General features: G+C 37.8%; 1 protein-coding gene across 1 annotated transcript in view; it reads left to right on the top strand.

Moving 5' to 3' along the window:
• The window catches only part of kcnj10a (potassium inwardly rectifying channel subfamily J member 10a), a 28,892-nt gene that overhangs the window by 9,346 nt on the left and 5,063 nt on the right, over window positions 1–14,483 (top strand). The window contains exons 2-5 of the mRNA XM_084109816.1: window positions 685–1,044; window positions 1,148–1,359; window positions 3,048–3,179; window positions 3,270–3,447. Of these exons, the coding sequence (XP_083965942.1) occupies window positions 687–1,044; window positions 1,148–1,359; window positions 3,048–3,179; window positions 3,270–3,447 (880 nt within the window). The 5' untranslated portion in view covers window positions 685–686. The remainder of the gene's footprint in view (window positions 1–684; window positions 1,045–1,147; window positions 1,360–3,047; window positions 3,180–3,269; window positions 3,448–14,483) is intronic.

Genomic DNA, 14,483 nt, shown 5'->3' with positions numbered 1-14,483 from the left:
AAACCTTCATGCCTTAAAATATCTTGAATGTAACTTGCCACCCTTGGCTTATATAGTATACGCGGTTATATGAATATGCAAATGAGCCCTGCCTCCACTCACTCACTCAGCTCAGAGATCCACTCGTTGACGATCACACGCTGATCTGATTGGTTACAAGGTAGTTTGTGACGTCAGAAACACCAGCGATTTCAAAGCGTGTTTTTGAGACTGTCTTTGGTTCACTGCAGTTTTAAAGAGAAAATACTCAGCAATGGTGTCGACTTATGAATTTACACATGTTTGTCTTAAAGCATATTAAAAACACCACATAGACACATAAACAACATTAAAAGCTTGATTTTCACCACAGGGGGACTTTACTAGCAAACTGAGTATAAATGCAGAATTTTATACTCAGAGTTATAAATAAACGAACATGCACACTTTAAAGCATGTCTCTCTTCCCATTGTGGGGATATCAGTTTAAGATTAGATCTATTACTGTTTTTCTCCATATATTAACCAATTAGCAAGAATTTTACTGTCGCATTCTACAGTCTTTTACAGTTAAAATTACATACATTTTTACTGTGTATATACATTTTTAAAGAAGTTAATTTGCAGACTTTTATACTCTGAGTTATAAATAAACTATTTAGAGATTTTTCATTTTCACTTTAAAGCATGTCTCCCCCCCCCCAGCTATGACCTCAGCCACGCCCCCTTCCTCCCGTAGCCCCTCCCCTCAGAAGGTCTGCCACTCCCAGACTCAGACAGACGTCCTAAAGCCACTCCTGGGCGGAGGAGGCGGGGCTTCACCGGGAAACGGACCCGCGGCGTTGAGGCGTCGTCGACGGGTGCTATCTAAAGATGGGCGGAGCAATGTTCGCATCGAACACGTCAGCGGCCGAGGGGCGCTTTACCTGCGTGACCTGTGGACGACCTTTCTGGACATGCAGTGGCGCTACAAGCTTTTCCTGTTTTCCGCCACCTTCGCTGGCACCTGGTTTGTCTTTGGAGTGCTGTGGTACTTAGTGGCATTAGTGCATGGAGATTTACTAGGTGAGGATGCTCCTCAACTGTGCCTTAAATCACATTTTATGTACATAAATATTACTATGATATTGTATCGTTGCTATTTCTGGGTCTTGTCCTTCCTCACCAGAGTTTGACCCTCCATCCAATCACACGCCGTGTGTGATGCAGGTCCAAACTCTGACGGGAGCGTTTCTTTTCTCCCTGGAATCGCAAACTACGATCGGTTACGGCTTTCGCTGCATCACTGAGGAATGTCCGCTTGCCATCATCCTGCTTATTGTCCAGCTTGTCATCACCATGGTGATGGAGATCTTCATCACTGGAACCTTCCTTGCTAAGGTACAACTAAAATTTGGGTAAACACACAGTATTTTAGTTGTCATTTTAGTCACATTGTCATGTTTTTTAATGTAAATGCGCTAGACGGACGTCTTTAACCATTGCACTCGCGTCTCACGTCTTTTGCAGCATCTGGTGCATGACACAGCTTCCTTAAAACCAGGGATGTGAATTTTCCACATTTATACAGATTTTTGTATTTTCTGACCTTACAAGTATGACAGATGTGAATTGCATAAATCAGATAAAAATAAGGGGGTGTTAGGGGGTGGCTGGTTACTGTATGATGATTGAAATCGCGAAATGGACTTAATTAATACAGTTAAACTGCTAAATGTTTTGTTTTCTTATACATTTATTTCATGCACGGATTACTCCCGACAGCGCTGCACGAGCTCGCGCCGCCATCTGCGGGACACTGTTAGCATGTTGGTCTGTGTTCAAAGCGCCAAATGCGAGTTGAAACTGTGTTACTCGCCAGTTGCATGGTTACTCGACAATGCATGGTTGTGAGAATGCGATATGGCTTTAGTGCAATCATCAAATTGCAATGGTTGTGATGTAATTATATAAATATATAGTCTGACACGCTGCATGTTTCAGAGTAAAGCACAGCACTGTGTTCATTTTCAGATTCGATTCACAGTAAATACTCTGCAGCGCTGTGTGTTTGAGTCACTTATAATTTGCATTTGGAACTCAACATATGCCAACTATCTTCACAAATTTGTAATGAGAATCGTTTATTAATCTGTTGTCAACAAAGAGAAGTGTAAGATCTCCCTGCGGTTTCCCGCCAAAATAAAAGCACAGTGGTTTAACGTTTGAAAGCAAAGAAATTAAGACAGATAATGTTAGTATTGTAATTTTACTGTTGTTCTGTAAAATAAAATAAAATAAAAAGAATAATTATTATTGTTATTATTGTTATTTAATAGTTTTTTTCTTTTTTGTTTTTAGGTGATCACATGCCTGAAAATGTGGTGCTCGAGTTAAAAGAAGTTTAACCTTTAAAAAGCGCGTCTCTAGACCCTGCACTTTTTTTCGTTCTACTGCCTGCGTATCGCTTTTTAATCAGCTAAAGACAAAAAAAAAAAAAAAAAAAAACTAATTATTAATAATAATAATAATAACAATAATAATAACTTTTAACGTAATATTTTTTTTATTTTTTTTATTTTACAGAACAACAGTAAAATTACAATTACTATCCCTTTAAGATCCCTGGCACTGGAAATAAAATCGAGTTGCCAATTTTCTTTTAATTTTTAAAATTTTGATTTTAAAAAAAGCTGTAGGTTTGCGATTCTTGTTTGTAGAGCTGCACAATTTGTTCAAAGATTTTGTGATTTATATATCAATATGATAATATTAATAATATTATTATTATTTGTATATAAAAATATGAAATAATAATTTAATTGAAGTGTTTAAATATGAAATATTTAAGAAAATATAATAGTAGTAATAATAATTTTATAATTATTATTACTGTACTTTACACTAAAACAAACACTGCATATGTGTATTTAATTTAATTGCAGCCTTTGCAATTTGATAATTACACTAAGCCATATTGTGATTTTAGGTTTTATTGCAATTAACCAAAACTAAATCGGCCGAAAGTAAAATGACTAGATCTGGAACAATATCTGATTTAAATTTTACATTTATTCTGTGATATATAGGTAGCTCGGCCGAAAAAACGTGGCGAGACGGTGAAGTTCAGTCAGCATGCTGTGGTGGCCAATCACGAGGGCCGACCTTGTCTCATGATCCGTGTCGCTAACATGCGCAAGAGCCTCCTTCTGGGCTGCCAGGTAAACACATCTCTGTCAAATTCTGATGAAAGAATGGTGAATCTCATATTCATCGTATACGTGCAGCTCATCATATCTCTGATTTCGCAGGTGACAGGTAAGCTCCTGCAGACGTCAGTGACTAAAGAGGGTGAGACGGTACGTCTGGACCAGAGGAATGTAGCCTTTCAAGTGGACACGTCCAGCGACAGTCCCTTCCTCATTCTGCCCCTCACTTTCTACCACATAATAGATGACAACAGCCCAATGCGGGCCTGGGCCGCCAAAGGTACACAAGCCTTGAAGAACTAGAGTTAAAATGTTATGATGTTGGAATTCCAAAATGCAGTATGAAAACCTAAGTCCAGAACCGTCCCATCCGAAAACATATTCCTTACTTTTTAATGGAAGTTGAGCTGGTATCTTTAGCTCAACTAGGTTTTGGTTCAAGCTAGTGTTGCACGGTGTACCGATACTTCAAAAGTATCGCGATACTCGGAAATGAAAAACATCACGATACCTAAATTTATCAGTATCGATACTAAAAAAAAAAAAAAAAAACGCCTCCCTATGGACGTCTGTGTTTTTTTCCTGACGCACGCAGCAAAGAACCTGCCGCTGTCAGTGTCATGTGACAAAACACTACAGCGAGATGGCTGCATGTGCGAGCACAAGTGGTCCACGACTCATAGAAAAAGATGATGCGAGGAGTGACATATGGTAGTACGTTGCCTACCTTGCTCTGTTGCACGGTGCACCGATACTTCAAAAGTAAATTGGAAATTAAAAACGTCACGATTCCTTAATTTATTAGTATCGATACTTCTAAGAATGACCGCGTTCCAGATGGCCGGCGACACACTGGCTGCGTGTCGTGTCCGTTTTTATTTCGGCTCCCATGTTAACTGCCTGCGTGACACACGCGTCTGGGTGCAGCTCGAGACGCGCGGAAAACGCGTGCATGCTAGAAATAGAAGCGTGTTGGAAGCGTTTCCAGGCAAAATAGAATAGGAAAAGATGTTTTTATGTCATTTTGACACGAATACATATTAATAAATGACATTTTGATGTTTGAAAGTTTTGACATAAATACAATAAATGTAATTTAAAAAAATATTATCGATTTTCAAATATTGCACCTCTCAATACAGAACGAATTATTCTGTAGCCTATTTTGCCGTCAACACTGCCGACGTTGTCTTTGCTGCTTTAACATGTTGTTTAACATGATGTTTAACATGAAGTATAGGCCTTCCACAACTCTCTCCCCACATGTCAAATATATCACCAATGTGGCTTATCATATGTTACCAATATTAAACATTGTTTAATATAATCGCTGTTCATATTTTTATTCAAAGTTAAGAATCAAGATAAAGCTTAAAGCTGTTTCTTATGATAAATGAGATAATGCTGCTAAATTTATAATTTTTTTTTACCTTGAATGTCATTGCTCTAATTTATATTTTATATTTTGATATTTCATATTTTGTTCAAATGTTTAATATATCTGCTGTTCATATGTTCATTTATTAGTGTGTTATATGATTAGAATGTTGTCCCGGTTTTAAAATAAAGCACAGCAATGATATTTGAGAGTGTTTCTCCCTTTTCAGGAAAAGTATCGAAAAAGTATCGAAATCGCAATACTTGACTTGGTATCGGTATCGAAACAATAATTTTGGTATCGTGACAACACTAGTTCAAGCATCTGCCAACTGTGTAAGTGTAAGACAGAACAGAAGAGGTACCATTTCAGCTGGTGCAACCTTAGGTGTCGACCAAAGGGTTGGTGTTGCCAATGTAACGGAATCCAGCTAGTAAGAGATGTGCAGGTAAACCTCACTCCCCTGACCTCAAGAGGTGCCCTAGTGACAGACGCAAGAGACTGCGGTCTTTAGTGTCCTTGTTAGCGCACCTGCCTCCCATGCCAGAAACTAGGGCTATCACTAACGTTTATCGATCGATTATTTTGACGATTAATTGAGTAATCGGATATTTTTTTTGTGGTAATAAAAACAGACCTAAGCAAACAATAGCCTTTAAAATTACTTAAAATACATATATAATTAATTACAATGAGGCAATAATAATTGTTTCAAATAAAGTATCAAAATCATATTATAGTTTTATAGAAAAACACTGTTAAAATGGAAAATATAATATACATATAGACAATCAACTAATGTATATTATGTATTATAACAAATGCCTGCAGAGGGCGCCAACGGCCTGGTGTTGTTACACTTTACAGTTGATCAAATCCTGGTTAATTTTCGGCTGAACGATATTTAATTCAAATATTAAATTAATCATTAATATTTGGCAACATCTTTTTAAATAGAAATGCTACAGCCACTGTAATTTCTTGAATAAGAAAATGTGGACATCAAAACATGCAAACTCAGAGCAAAGGGTTTAGACTTTTATTTTGAAATCGCAAAGAACAGTTTGCATATTTTGAAACATATTGATGTATTCTCCTGTGTTAGCGTAGGTTTATAAATGATTCAGCTTACAAATCTGATGAAATGCACATTGCGCACATTGCGTTCCCAGATGAACGTTATAAGCAACCTAAACTCACAGCATATGCAGAGATGGAGTTTGAGACTCATTCCATGCATGTAAATGATAGCAGTTCATGTGGAGCAGCATCTGTGCGCGGAGCCGCTCTGAGACACACGTAACCTACACGCATGTAATTGATTAAAGCACTCAGTGGCATTATCTATGCCATAGTATGTTTTTAAAATGGTTTTAATACATTGTCCAGCCTTATAAAATGGTCTTATAATGCAGTTCATGGATTCTCGTCCGTGGAACGCGCCACTTCTGTTTTTTTGCCGGTTACTCGACACAGGTAAATTGCAATTGAGGATTTTTTTAAAAATCGAGTACTTGAATTTAATCAAGGAATTGTGACAGCCCTACCAGTAACGCAGATTCAAATGACACCTTGTCGCGGTGCGAGTAGAACCGGAGGGGTTACATTGGTGCCGTGACCCGGATGGGAGTGAGGTTTAGGGGGGTGAGTGTAGTGGAGGTCAGCTAGTAAGAGATGTGCAGGTAAACCTCACTCCCCTGATCTCAAGTGGTGCTCTAGTGACAAACGCTAGAGACTGCGGTCTTTAGCGTCCTTGTTAGCGCACACACCTCCCATGCCAGAAATGTTGGTTCGAATCCTCCTCGTTGCAGTGCGAGTAGAACCGGAGGGGTTACATTGGTGCCGTGACCCGGATGAGAGTGAGGTTTAGGGTGGTGAGTGTAGCGGATGTCAGCTAGTAAGAGATGTGCAGGTAAACCTCACTCCCCTGATCTCAAGAGGCGCTCTAGTGACTGAAACGCTAGAGACTGCGGTCTTTAGTGTCCTTGTTAGCGCACCTGCCTCCCATGCCAGAAACCTCATCGCATTGCGAGTAGAACCGGAGGGGTTACACCAACATCTTTGAGATTCCTGATGCTCAAAATGTAGTGCAGGGTTCGATTTTCAGGGTATGAATGAACTGACCAAATGTATTCTGTGAATGCAATATAAATTTTGTTCGATAAAAGCGTCTGTCAAATGCATGCATGTATTTTAGCTTAGACTAATTTGAGCTTCTTTGTGATTGCGCGGGAGTGCAGAGGTGGCACTAGGTATGGTGGCAGATGAAAACTGTCAGTAGGTTACACCTGAGAACAGGGACAGCGTGGTTCGGCTCCAGCAGAGTTTCTCTGATAGAGAGCCGCACGAGAGAAACGTGAAACAGCAGTGTGGGGAGAGGTGTCAAAGACATCAGAGAAGCTCTGTTTCAGTGCTGAGGTCACGCTGCAGGCAGAAGGATCGAGGAGTTCTGGCACTTTGAGCACACGCTGGTGCCCTGTTTCCACTGACACTTCACACCTGAATCAAGTGCGCGTAGCTGGCTCAATTTATGTTTCCACTTTGCCTCTACTTGATTAATCATGAGGGTAAATGTGAACTAGATTTGTCCATTTAGTGTTTGCCTGTGCAAAACTTGCTGCCACGGTTCTAGGGTGTTGCTATACAGTTGGTTTCTAGGGAATTGTTAGTGGTGTTCTGGGCTTTTGCTTGCTGGTAGGGCTGCACGATATTGAAGAAAAATGCGATATGCGATAACTCATTAAATAATGCAATATTCGATACGATAATGCTTAAAGTGTGTAAAATAAACTTAAATTATCTTTCAAATATATTTAAAATTATATAACCAACATACATGTTTCACATTCTTTTTGAGTCAAGAAAACATCCCTACAGCTTCTGAAAGTGAAAATCAGTGTTTTACTGAAGCATAAGAAGTGTTATTTTAACATCAGTGTAAACCACAGGGTTCAGGGTTTCAGGTTATCCTACATTAGGATTATTAAACAACAGAAACTGAATAAGCAAATGTAAAAATAAAACACTGCTCAGTTTTCACTGTGTGAATTAAATATATACTGATTATGATTAAAGCTACAAAAGTTATTCAGCCAAGAGGAGCGAGTGATTTTCTCTTCGTCTTTTGTTCATGACTCCAGTTATTGCAAGCCGTTGTGATGTTGTGATATATACATTTGCGATAATTCGATAATTTCGATATATTGTGCAGCCCTACTTGCTGGCCCAAGTCAAAATGTAATGGTGTGTTCAAGTCATGTCGGATAGATCATATTTAGAAGTTGAACACAAATGAAAGGAACCACAATGTCATAATTGTGAGTGGGAAACGCTTTCTTTGAGCCCTGAGTTTATGAGTTGGAGTGAGAAATGGTCAGTGAGAAAACATAGTGGACTCAATGAAGGTGATGGTAACTTTATTAATTTACAATAAAGCTAGGTTGCATGTACAAAATATGATAGTATTATACAATTACGAAAGAATGTAAAACAATTCAGTTTGCAGTACCTTTATAAATGTGATTAAAATAAATCCTATTCATCACTTTGTAGAAAAGGCACATCGCCATCTTGTTCTGACCAAAGTGATTTGAACATGCCTGACATCATAATTACGACTTCGCAACCAATGAATATGAATTTGCAGGAGAACACAACATGAGTCTCACATCAGTGTAAGTTTGTAGAACTTTATTTTAGGCTGTTTAATTGCCAGCCAGGTGAAAATCACAAGTCAAGATTGCTTAGAAAAGTGATGGCACGCCACAACTCGCTAAAGCCACTTATTCCTAAATTCCTATATATAATATTCCTTTATGATTGTTGCTTGTCAGATCTCAGTTGTCTTTAATGTCAGACTGTATGACAGTCAAGATTAATTAAAAACGGACGCACGCAAGAAAACTTGTCTAACATTATCAATCCGTGACTCTTTCGGTGCCGGTTAGCTGCATTTACATGAATAGCAAACACAAACAATCTCTTGCTTTAAATTTGGTGGTGACTTTTCTTGAAAAGGAAAAATAACGAAACTGATGTGTGGAGCGAGTGGTGGTTTGTTGTTGTTGCATTAATTTCATCATCAGTTTCTGTGCTACTATTGTTTTTTATTTGACGTTGTCGTAGGAGAAGCCACACTACAGGACTGTGTCTCAAATCTTCTGACTCTGGCAGAATTTCATCTGAGCTCAAATTTGATTGCAATGGTCATTAATTGGCTGTCGGTGAACATTAAGCAATTAAAGACTTCGGCCTAGGCCCTAGGATCAAAATCGTGTGCACTTGACTTAACTCTAACTAAAGCCGGGTTCACACTGTACGATTTATTATAGTCCTTTACGACTGATCCTTGTCAGATCCTCGCTGTAAGCAATGTCGCATTGTAAGATCTCAGATGTCATTGATGTCAGACTGTACGGTGGCCAAGACGTGTTAAAAACTGACACACACAAGAAAACTTGTCCGGAGTGTTACATCATCAATCAATGGCGTGTTCGTTCACCGTGAGCTGCGCGTTACACGCGGGATTAAATTGGTGACCACAAAGAAAACTCTAATGTTAATTTGGGTCATGCCTTGTCTTGAAAAACAAAGACAATTTGACGGTCGTCGTACAAGAAGTCACACTGCAGGACTATGAGTCAAATCTTCTGACACTGCCAGAATTTCGTCTGAGGTAAAATTTTATTGCAATGGTCATTAATCTGTCGGTGAACATGTCAAATTAACGATCAAGGACTTCAGATTTAAGCCTAGGATCAGATGAATCTTTTAGGATTTCCAAAACTTGTTTCAGACGGCCAAATCGTTGTCAAAATCGCACAGTGTGCACCTGGCTTAAGTTTAAGCAATAGTAATAGCACTTTGGCAGTCAGAAACAACCAGCATCAGAAGTCATCAGCCAAGAAACAGTTTGTTTTTTGATGCAACTGTAATTATGTATTGAGGCAGCTTCAAATCCAGTCATAATGAGACTAAATGTCTCAGGTGTTTTGGTGACCAACAGATCTCCCCGCATTATAAAACAAGATGTTTGAAGTTATTTTAGCCATTAACTAAGTGAACGCTAAATTAGTCTTTGCAGGTTTGAGGGTAAAAATCAGGACCATGCAGGAAAATAACAGCTTATAGCAGCCTGGCCAAGCTGCCTATTCGTCTGTTTTGATGGTTTTTAATGGATTTTTGGGCATTTGTCAGCTGGTCAAACAGGAAGACTGGGTTTTTGGAGTTTGGGAATTATAGAAATCCTTTGTGGGAAAATTTTTAATTGAATTATTGGAGGTTAAAAGACAGAAGCAGATTTCATGCTCTCTCTGCAGTTTTAGTGTGAGTTGTAGAAAATGTAATAATGGCTTCGGTGAGCGGGGCATGTTTACAGGAACTAGGGGTTTCTATTATTGGCAGATGAGCTGCATTTCTCATTTCTCTTCTTCCTCCCTCCATCTCATTTTCCCTCTTTTACCCCCCCTCCCCATTCACTTTCTTTGCAGACGTAGCTTTATCAGTCCCCCATCCCTCTTTCTTTTATACATTCTCTCTCTTTGGCTGGAATGCGTGTATGAGAGCGTGCCAGAGCGTCTCATTAGAAGCACAAAGCAGCCCAGTTCCTGGTGCTGACACGCAGGTCGTGGATCCAGTTACGATCCCAGTCTTTACCCCATCGAGGGCCCAAGCTATCAGACCCTCCGGTCCCCGCTTTGCACTGAATACGACTCTCATCTCACACATCTATGGGTTTTCCTGTACGTGCATCTCCTTGTGTATTTGTTTATAGTGTCTTTCTCAATGCTTGTTTCTCATCGGGTCTGTAGTCTAGCCAGATCGCCCTAGTGTAATTGACTGTAGTCGGATTATACAGTATAGGGTTATACTTAATAGACCCCACTTACGCCTAATGCTACCTAATACAAATGAAACTCTTGATGACTTCCCGTGTCATCTTGTCAACCTAGAAATGACTCTGTTTTTGTATGTCGACCATAACATTAATATGAAGTAGAAATAGCTACTCACAGTGCTCCCATGGAAGCACATTTGCACATGAATGAAGCTCAAAGAGGAACTGGCACTGGTTTTAAAAACATGTGCGAAAGCGTGTCGCTGCGTTACAGTCTAAATCTGTAAATGCATGAGTGGCTGTATGTAAACGTACGTGTGTGGATGTGTGCCCACAGTGTGTGTGAATCTATAGTAAAAAAAAAGAAAACCTAAATGCAGTGTGCCCGTCTTCTGAATGTGTCATTGTGTTTGTGTAAGAGGCTGAGGAGGAGAGACACGGGCCTCTGCGTGCTGGAGCCTAAAGCCATGTGAACCACTGAACATGAACATGTTTGAGTCCCTGCTGAGGTGTATGCAAAGATTGTGTGTTTACTTGTAGTATCAAATTAGAGATGCACAAATAGAAATAATAGCTGGAAAATTACCTTACCTCACCCAAAAATTTTAATCCTGGCATCATTTACTCATTCCAAACCCATATGATTTTGGTTAATCTTCGAAACACTAGTTAATATATATTTTTAAATAAAACCTTAAAGGTTTCTGTCTCTTCATTGACAGTTCAGGTAAACCAAATTTAGAAAATCCAAAAAAGTCATAAAGGTGTTGAATCGAGCTTAATGAATCTGTTTAATCCGAGTCTTGTATAGAGATATGAACAGATTTATTGAATTGAATTGAACACTTGCGCTTGTGTGTTCATCACATGCTAGAACAAACCTTATTGGTTCTCGTGTGTCACGCACACGTTTGAGCTTCTGTGTTTACCATACATGATGATCTCTATGTATGTGTCCATCATTGTTTAGATGTAAATAAAAGCTTAAATTAGATGTGTTCATCGTATAAAGTGATCTTCTAAGTTTCGCTTTCAATGGTGAAACAGAAACCTCTCAGGTTTCGTTAACAAATATCTGAATGTGTTTAGAAGATTAACCAAAGTCTTATAGGTTTGGAACGTCATGATGGTGAGTAAATGAATATTTTATTTTTGGATGAACTATTGCTTTAATGCAATAGTCAAATTACTTGTAATTGTAAGTTTGTACAAAATACAATGTAATTTACAAAAATGTAAAAATGTAATCCTACAAAAATGACAAAATTTTGTAAATTACAAAAATGTAATTTACAAAATACAAGGCTAGGTTTAGATTAAGACAGGATTAGGCCGTAGTTAAATTAGGACATAACTTTTTTTTTTTTTTAAATGTGCCTTAGAAAAAAAAAACATTACTGGTGTGAATCTTGAGAAAAAAAACAAAAAAACAAACAATGGCACTGATATATTTTAAGATATTTCAGTGCAAGTTGGTTTCAGTTAAAGAAACTCACACATGCCTTTTAGTCTGGGATTGGGATTAAGCCTTGCCTATGAAACCGGACAATAGAGTTTCAGAGTCTCAGACATCCTTGGTTTATTTACTGAGAATCGAAACACTGTGTATCATGAGCTGGCGGTGTGTAAATGAACATAGAGCCGCTTCTCTCTGAAACCGGCAGACAAACCACCAGAATAAAAGATCAGTGTAAAACATAAATATTAGCATTGCTATTTTACCATTGTACTATATTGTACTATACAATAAAAATACTTATTAGTGTTATTAAGTACTGTTTTATACAATTTCTTATTTTGCTTAATTTATTTATTTTTAAATCAAAATAATATTAGTTATATTGAATGTGTCAAAAACATTGGGAATGTGGGAAAACTCAAGTGGAATTTTTTTTTTTTTCTCAGTCTTTTCACTTTATGGTTACTGAAAGAGGTTTGAGTTGGTTCAACTTCCTAACTTTTCCAGGTTTTTCTCAAATCGTTCAACCAATAACGGTCTGCACTCAGTCGTTTTTCAAATGATTTTAATTAATATTTTTTTTAAATGTTTTTATTTTCAGTGCAGATTCACTCCCCCACAAAATCACCCCAATCATTCTACAATTAATTAATTAATTACAATTAATTATTGAGGATCTATTCAAGTCATCTGTTGAAAATTCCTGTATTTTTTCCATATCGCAATATATGTTGCAGAAAAACAAAATATCGCAATACCATTTTTTCCAATCTCGTGCAGCCCTAGCTCAAATGAGAGCGGTGTGTGTTGCGCTGTCCTACTGAAATTGATAAAGAAATATTCCAACAAAATTACATATCATGTCATCATTCACTCCCCCTCATGTCGACCCAAACCTATGTCAGGTTTGCAAAAGGAGATGTTTTGAAAAATGTTCCTCCTACTATTGTCCATGCATTGAAAATATTGATATACTGAAATATATCTTAATAAATAAACAGCTTTTCATGTCAAATTAGTGCATTTTAGTGCATTAGTTATTTAATATGTTTACTTATTTATGATACTATAATAGAAGAAAAGTAACTAATAGGATTTCCTTTATTCAGTATCATATTTGATGGGGACATGAAAAGGCACTGCAAGGAATGACCCATATATAAGCGTGTCTTTTCCTCAAACGCATTAAAGACACAGTCGGAGGCCACATCAGATCTGCTAGAAAACACACTGACGGCCCCTGAGGGTCTTTCCTCTGAGCTCTGCCATGATCAGAGTGTGAAACACACGTCAATGAATTAGCATTAATTAGCCAGTATGCTGTGAATTTATAAACATTTATGTTATATAATTGTTCTGTCTATGTATACTGGCCCGAAACCGTTTCGGACGCTTAATGTGCTTACCGTCTGAATGTCATTGCATTAGAAAATATCACACCATTTGCCATCTGTTGTTTTAGCATTAACACTAAAACAATACAGATCTTACAAACTTATATCTCTGAAATGTTTTTGTGATTCTTTCTGTAAAATAATGATACTTGCTCAATATATATAATGCATCTGATGCAATGACATGTATAAGTGTGACCTAAGTGTTCAAATACGTCTAAGCATTGGATATATTTGTGTGTGAATGTGTATGCATTCCAGAAACACACTTTGCCAAATGTTAGTGAGCATGATGAAGTGATCTTGTGTTTATGGATTATGAAACCCCATGTTTTTTGCTCCCAGAATGCAGAACTGGCTCTGGGTTAAAGGAGAGACTGTTTTCACAGATGACAGTCTCTTGCTCTGAATGTGGGATGTTGATGCAGGTGTGTGTGTGTGTGTGTGTGTGAGAGAGAGTGTGTGTCAGTGGGTGAATGGCATGTTTACGATTTAAGGCATTTGTATTTCTGCTGGTATGAGCCATAAGTTTCCTTGCACACCATTTTTTTAACACATTTTTCTGAATTGTGTTAAACTATCTACTTGTCTTGCGATGCAAAGTGTGTGGATGGTGTCGGTTTTTATTCTAAAGGGCTTTTTGCACATCTTTTGAAAATTTTGTGAAAGGCTTTCTTAATTTTAAAGGAATCATTCACCCAGAAATAAATGAAATCCGTCATCATTTACTCACTCCCATGTTGTTCTAAACCCATTGACATTTGTCTTTTAAGAATATACATTTAATGAATATGTATGTAATGAAACCGAGATGTTAAGCTCTGAAAAAGTCCCTTAAAACTAGTCAAGTCTCCTTCATTTATATAGCGCTTTTAACAATATAGATAGTTTTAAAGCAGCTTTACAGTGATAATAGGAGATTAAAGTGACAGAGATTGTTTGGCTTTACAGCAGCTCTAGAATAAAGTTATTGTCCAGATAAAGTTAGTTTTTGATTGATTCACTTCCATTGCAATGATCATTATTTGAAGACTTCAGATGCAAAAGTCCGTCTAAAGTTTTCGTTTAATATTAACATTTTTATGCTCCTATGTATAAGTTTCTACCCAAGTACCGGCATTTCTGAATGGGCTGAGGGTGGGATTCAGTGAGTTTGAAGTGAAAGTATTTGATGAGCGTATACTATGTGCGGAGAGCTTTCACTCAATATTATTATCTCATTTTTGGCTTTTAGAGGCTTTTGCATCGG

This window comes from Abramis brama, assembly GCF_963993115.1.
Source record: "Abramis brama genome assembly, chromosome: 3".
Taxonomy (NCBI): Eukaryota; Metazoa; Chordata; class Actinopteri; order Cypriniformes; family Leuciscidae; genus Abramis; species Abramis brama.
Note: the sequence above shows the minus strand (reverse complement) of the source record. Positions and strands in the feature narration are given on the sequence as shown.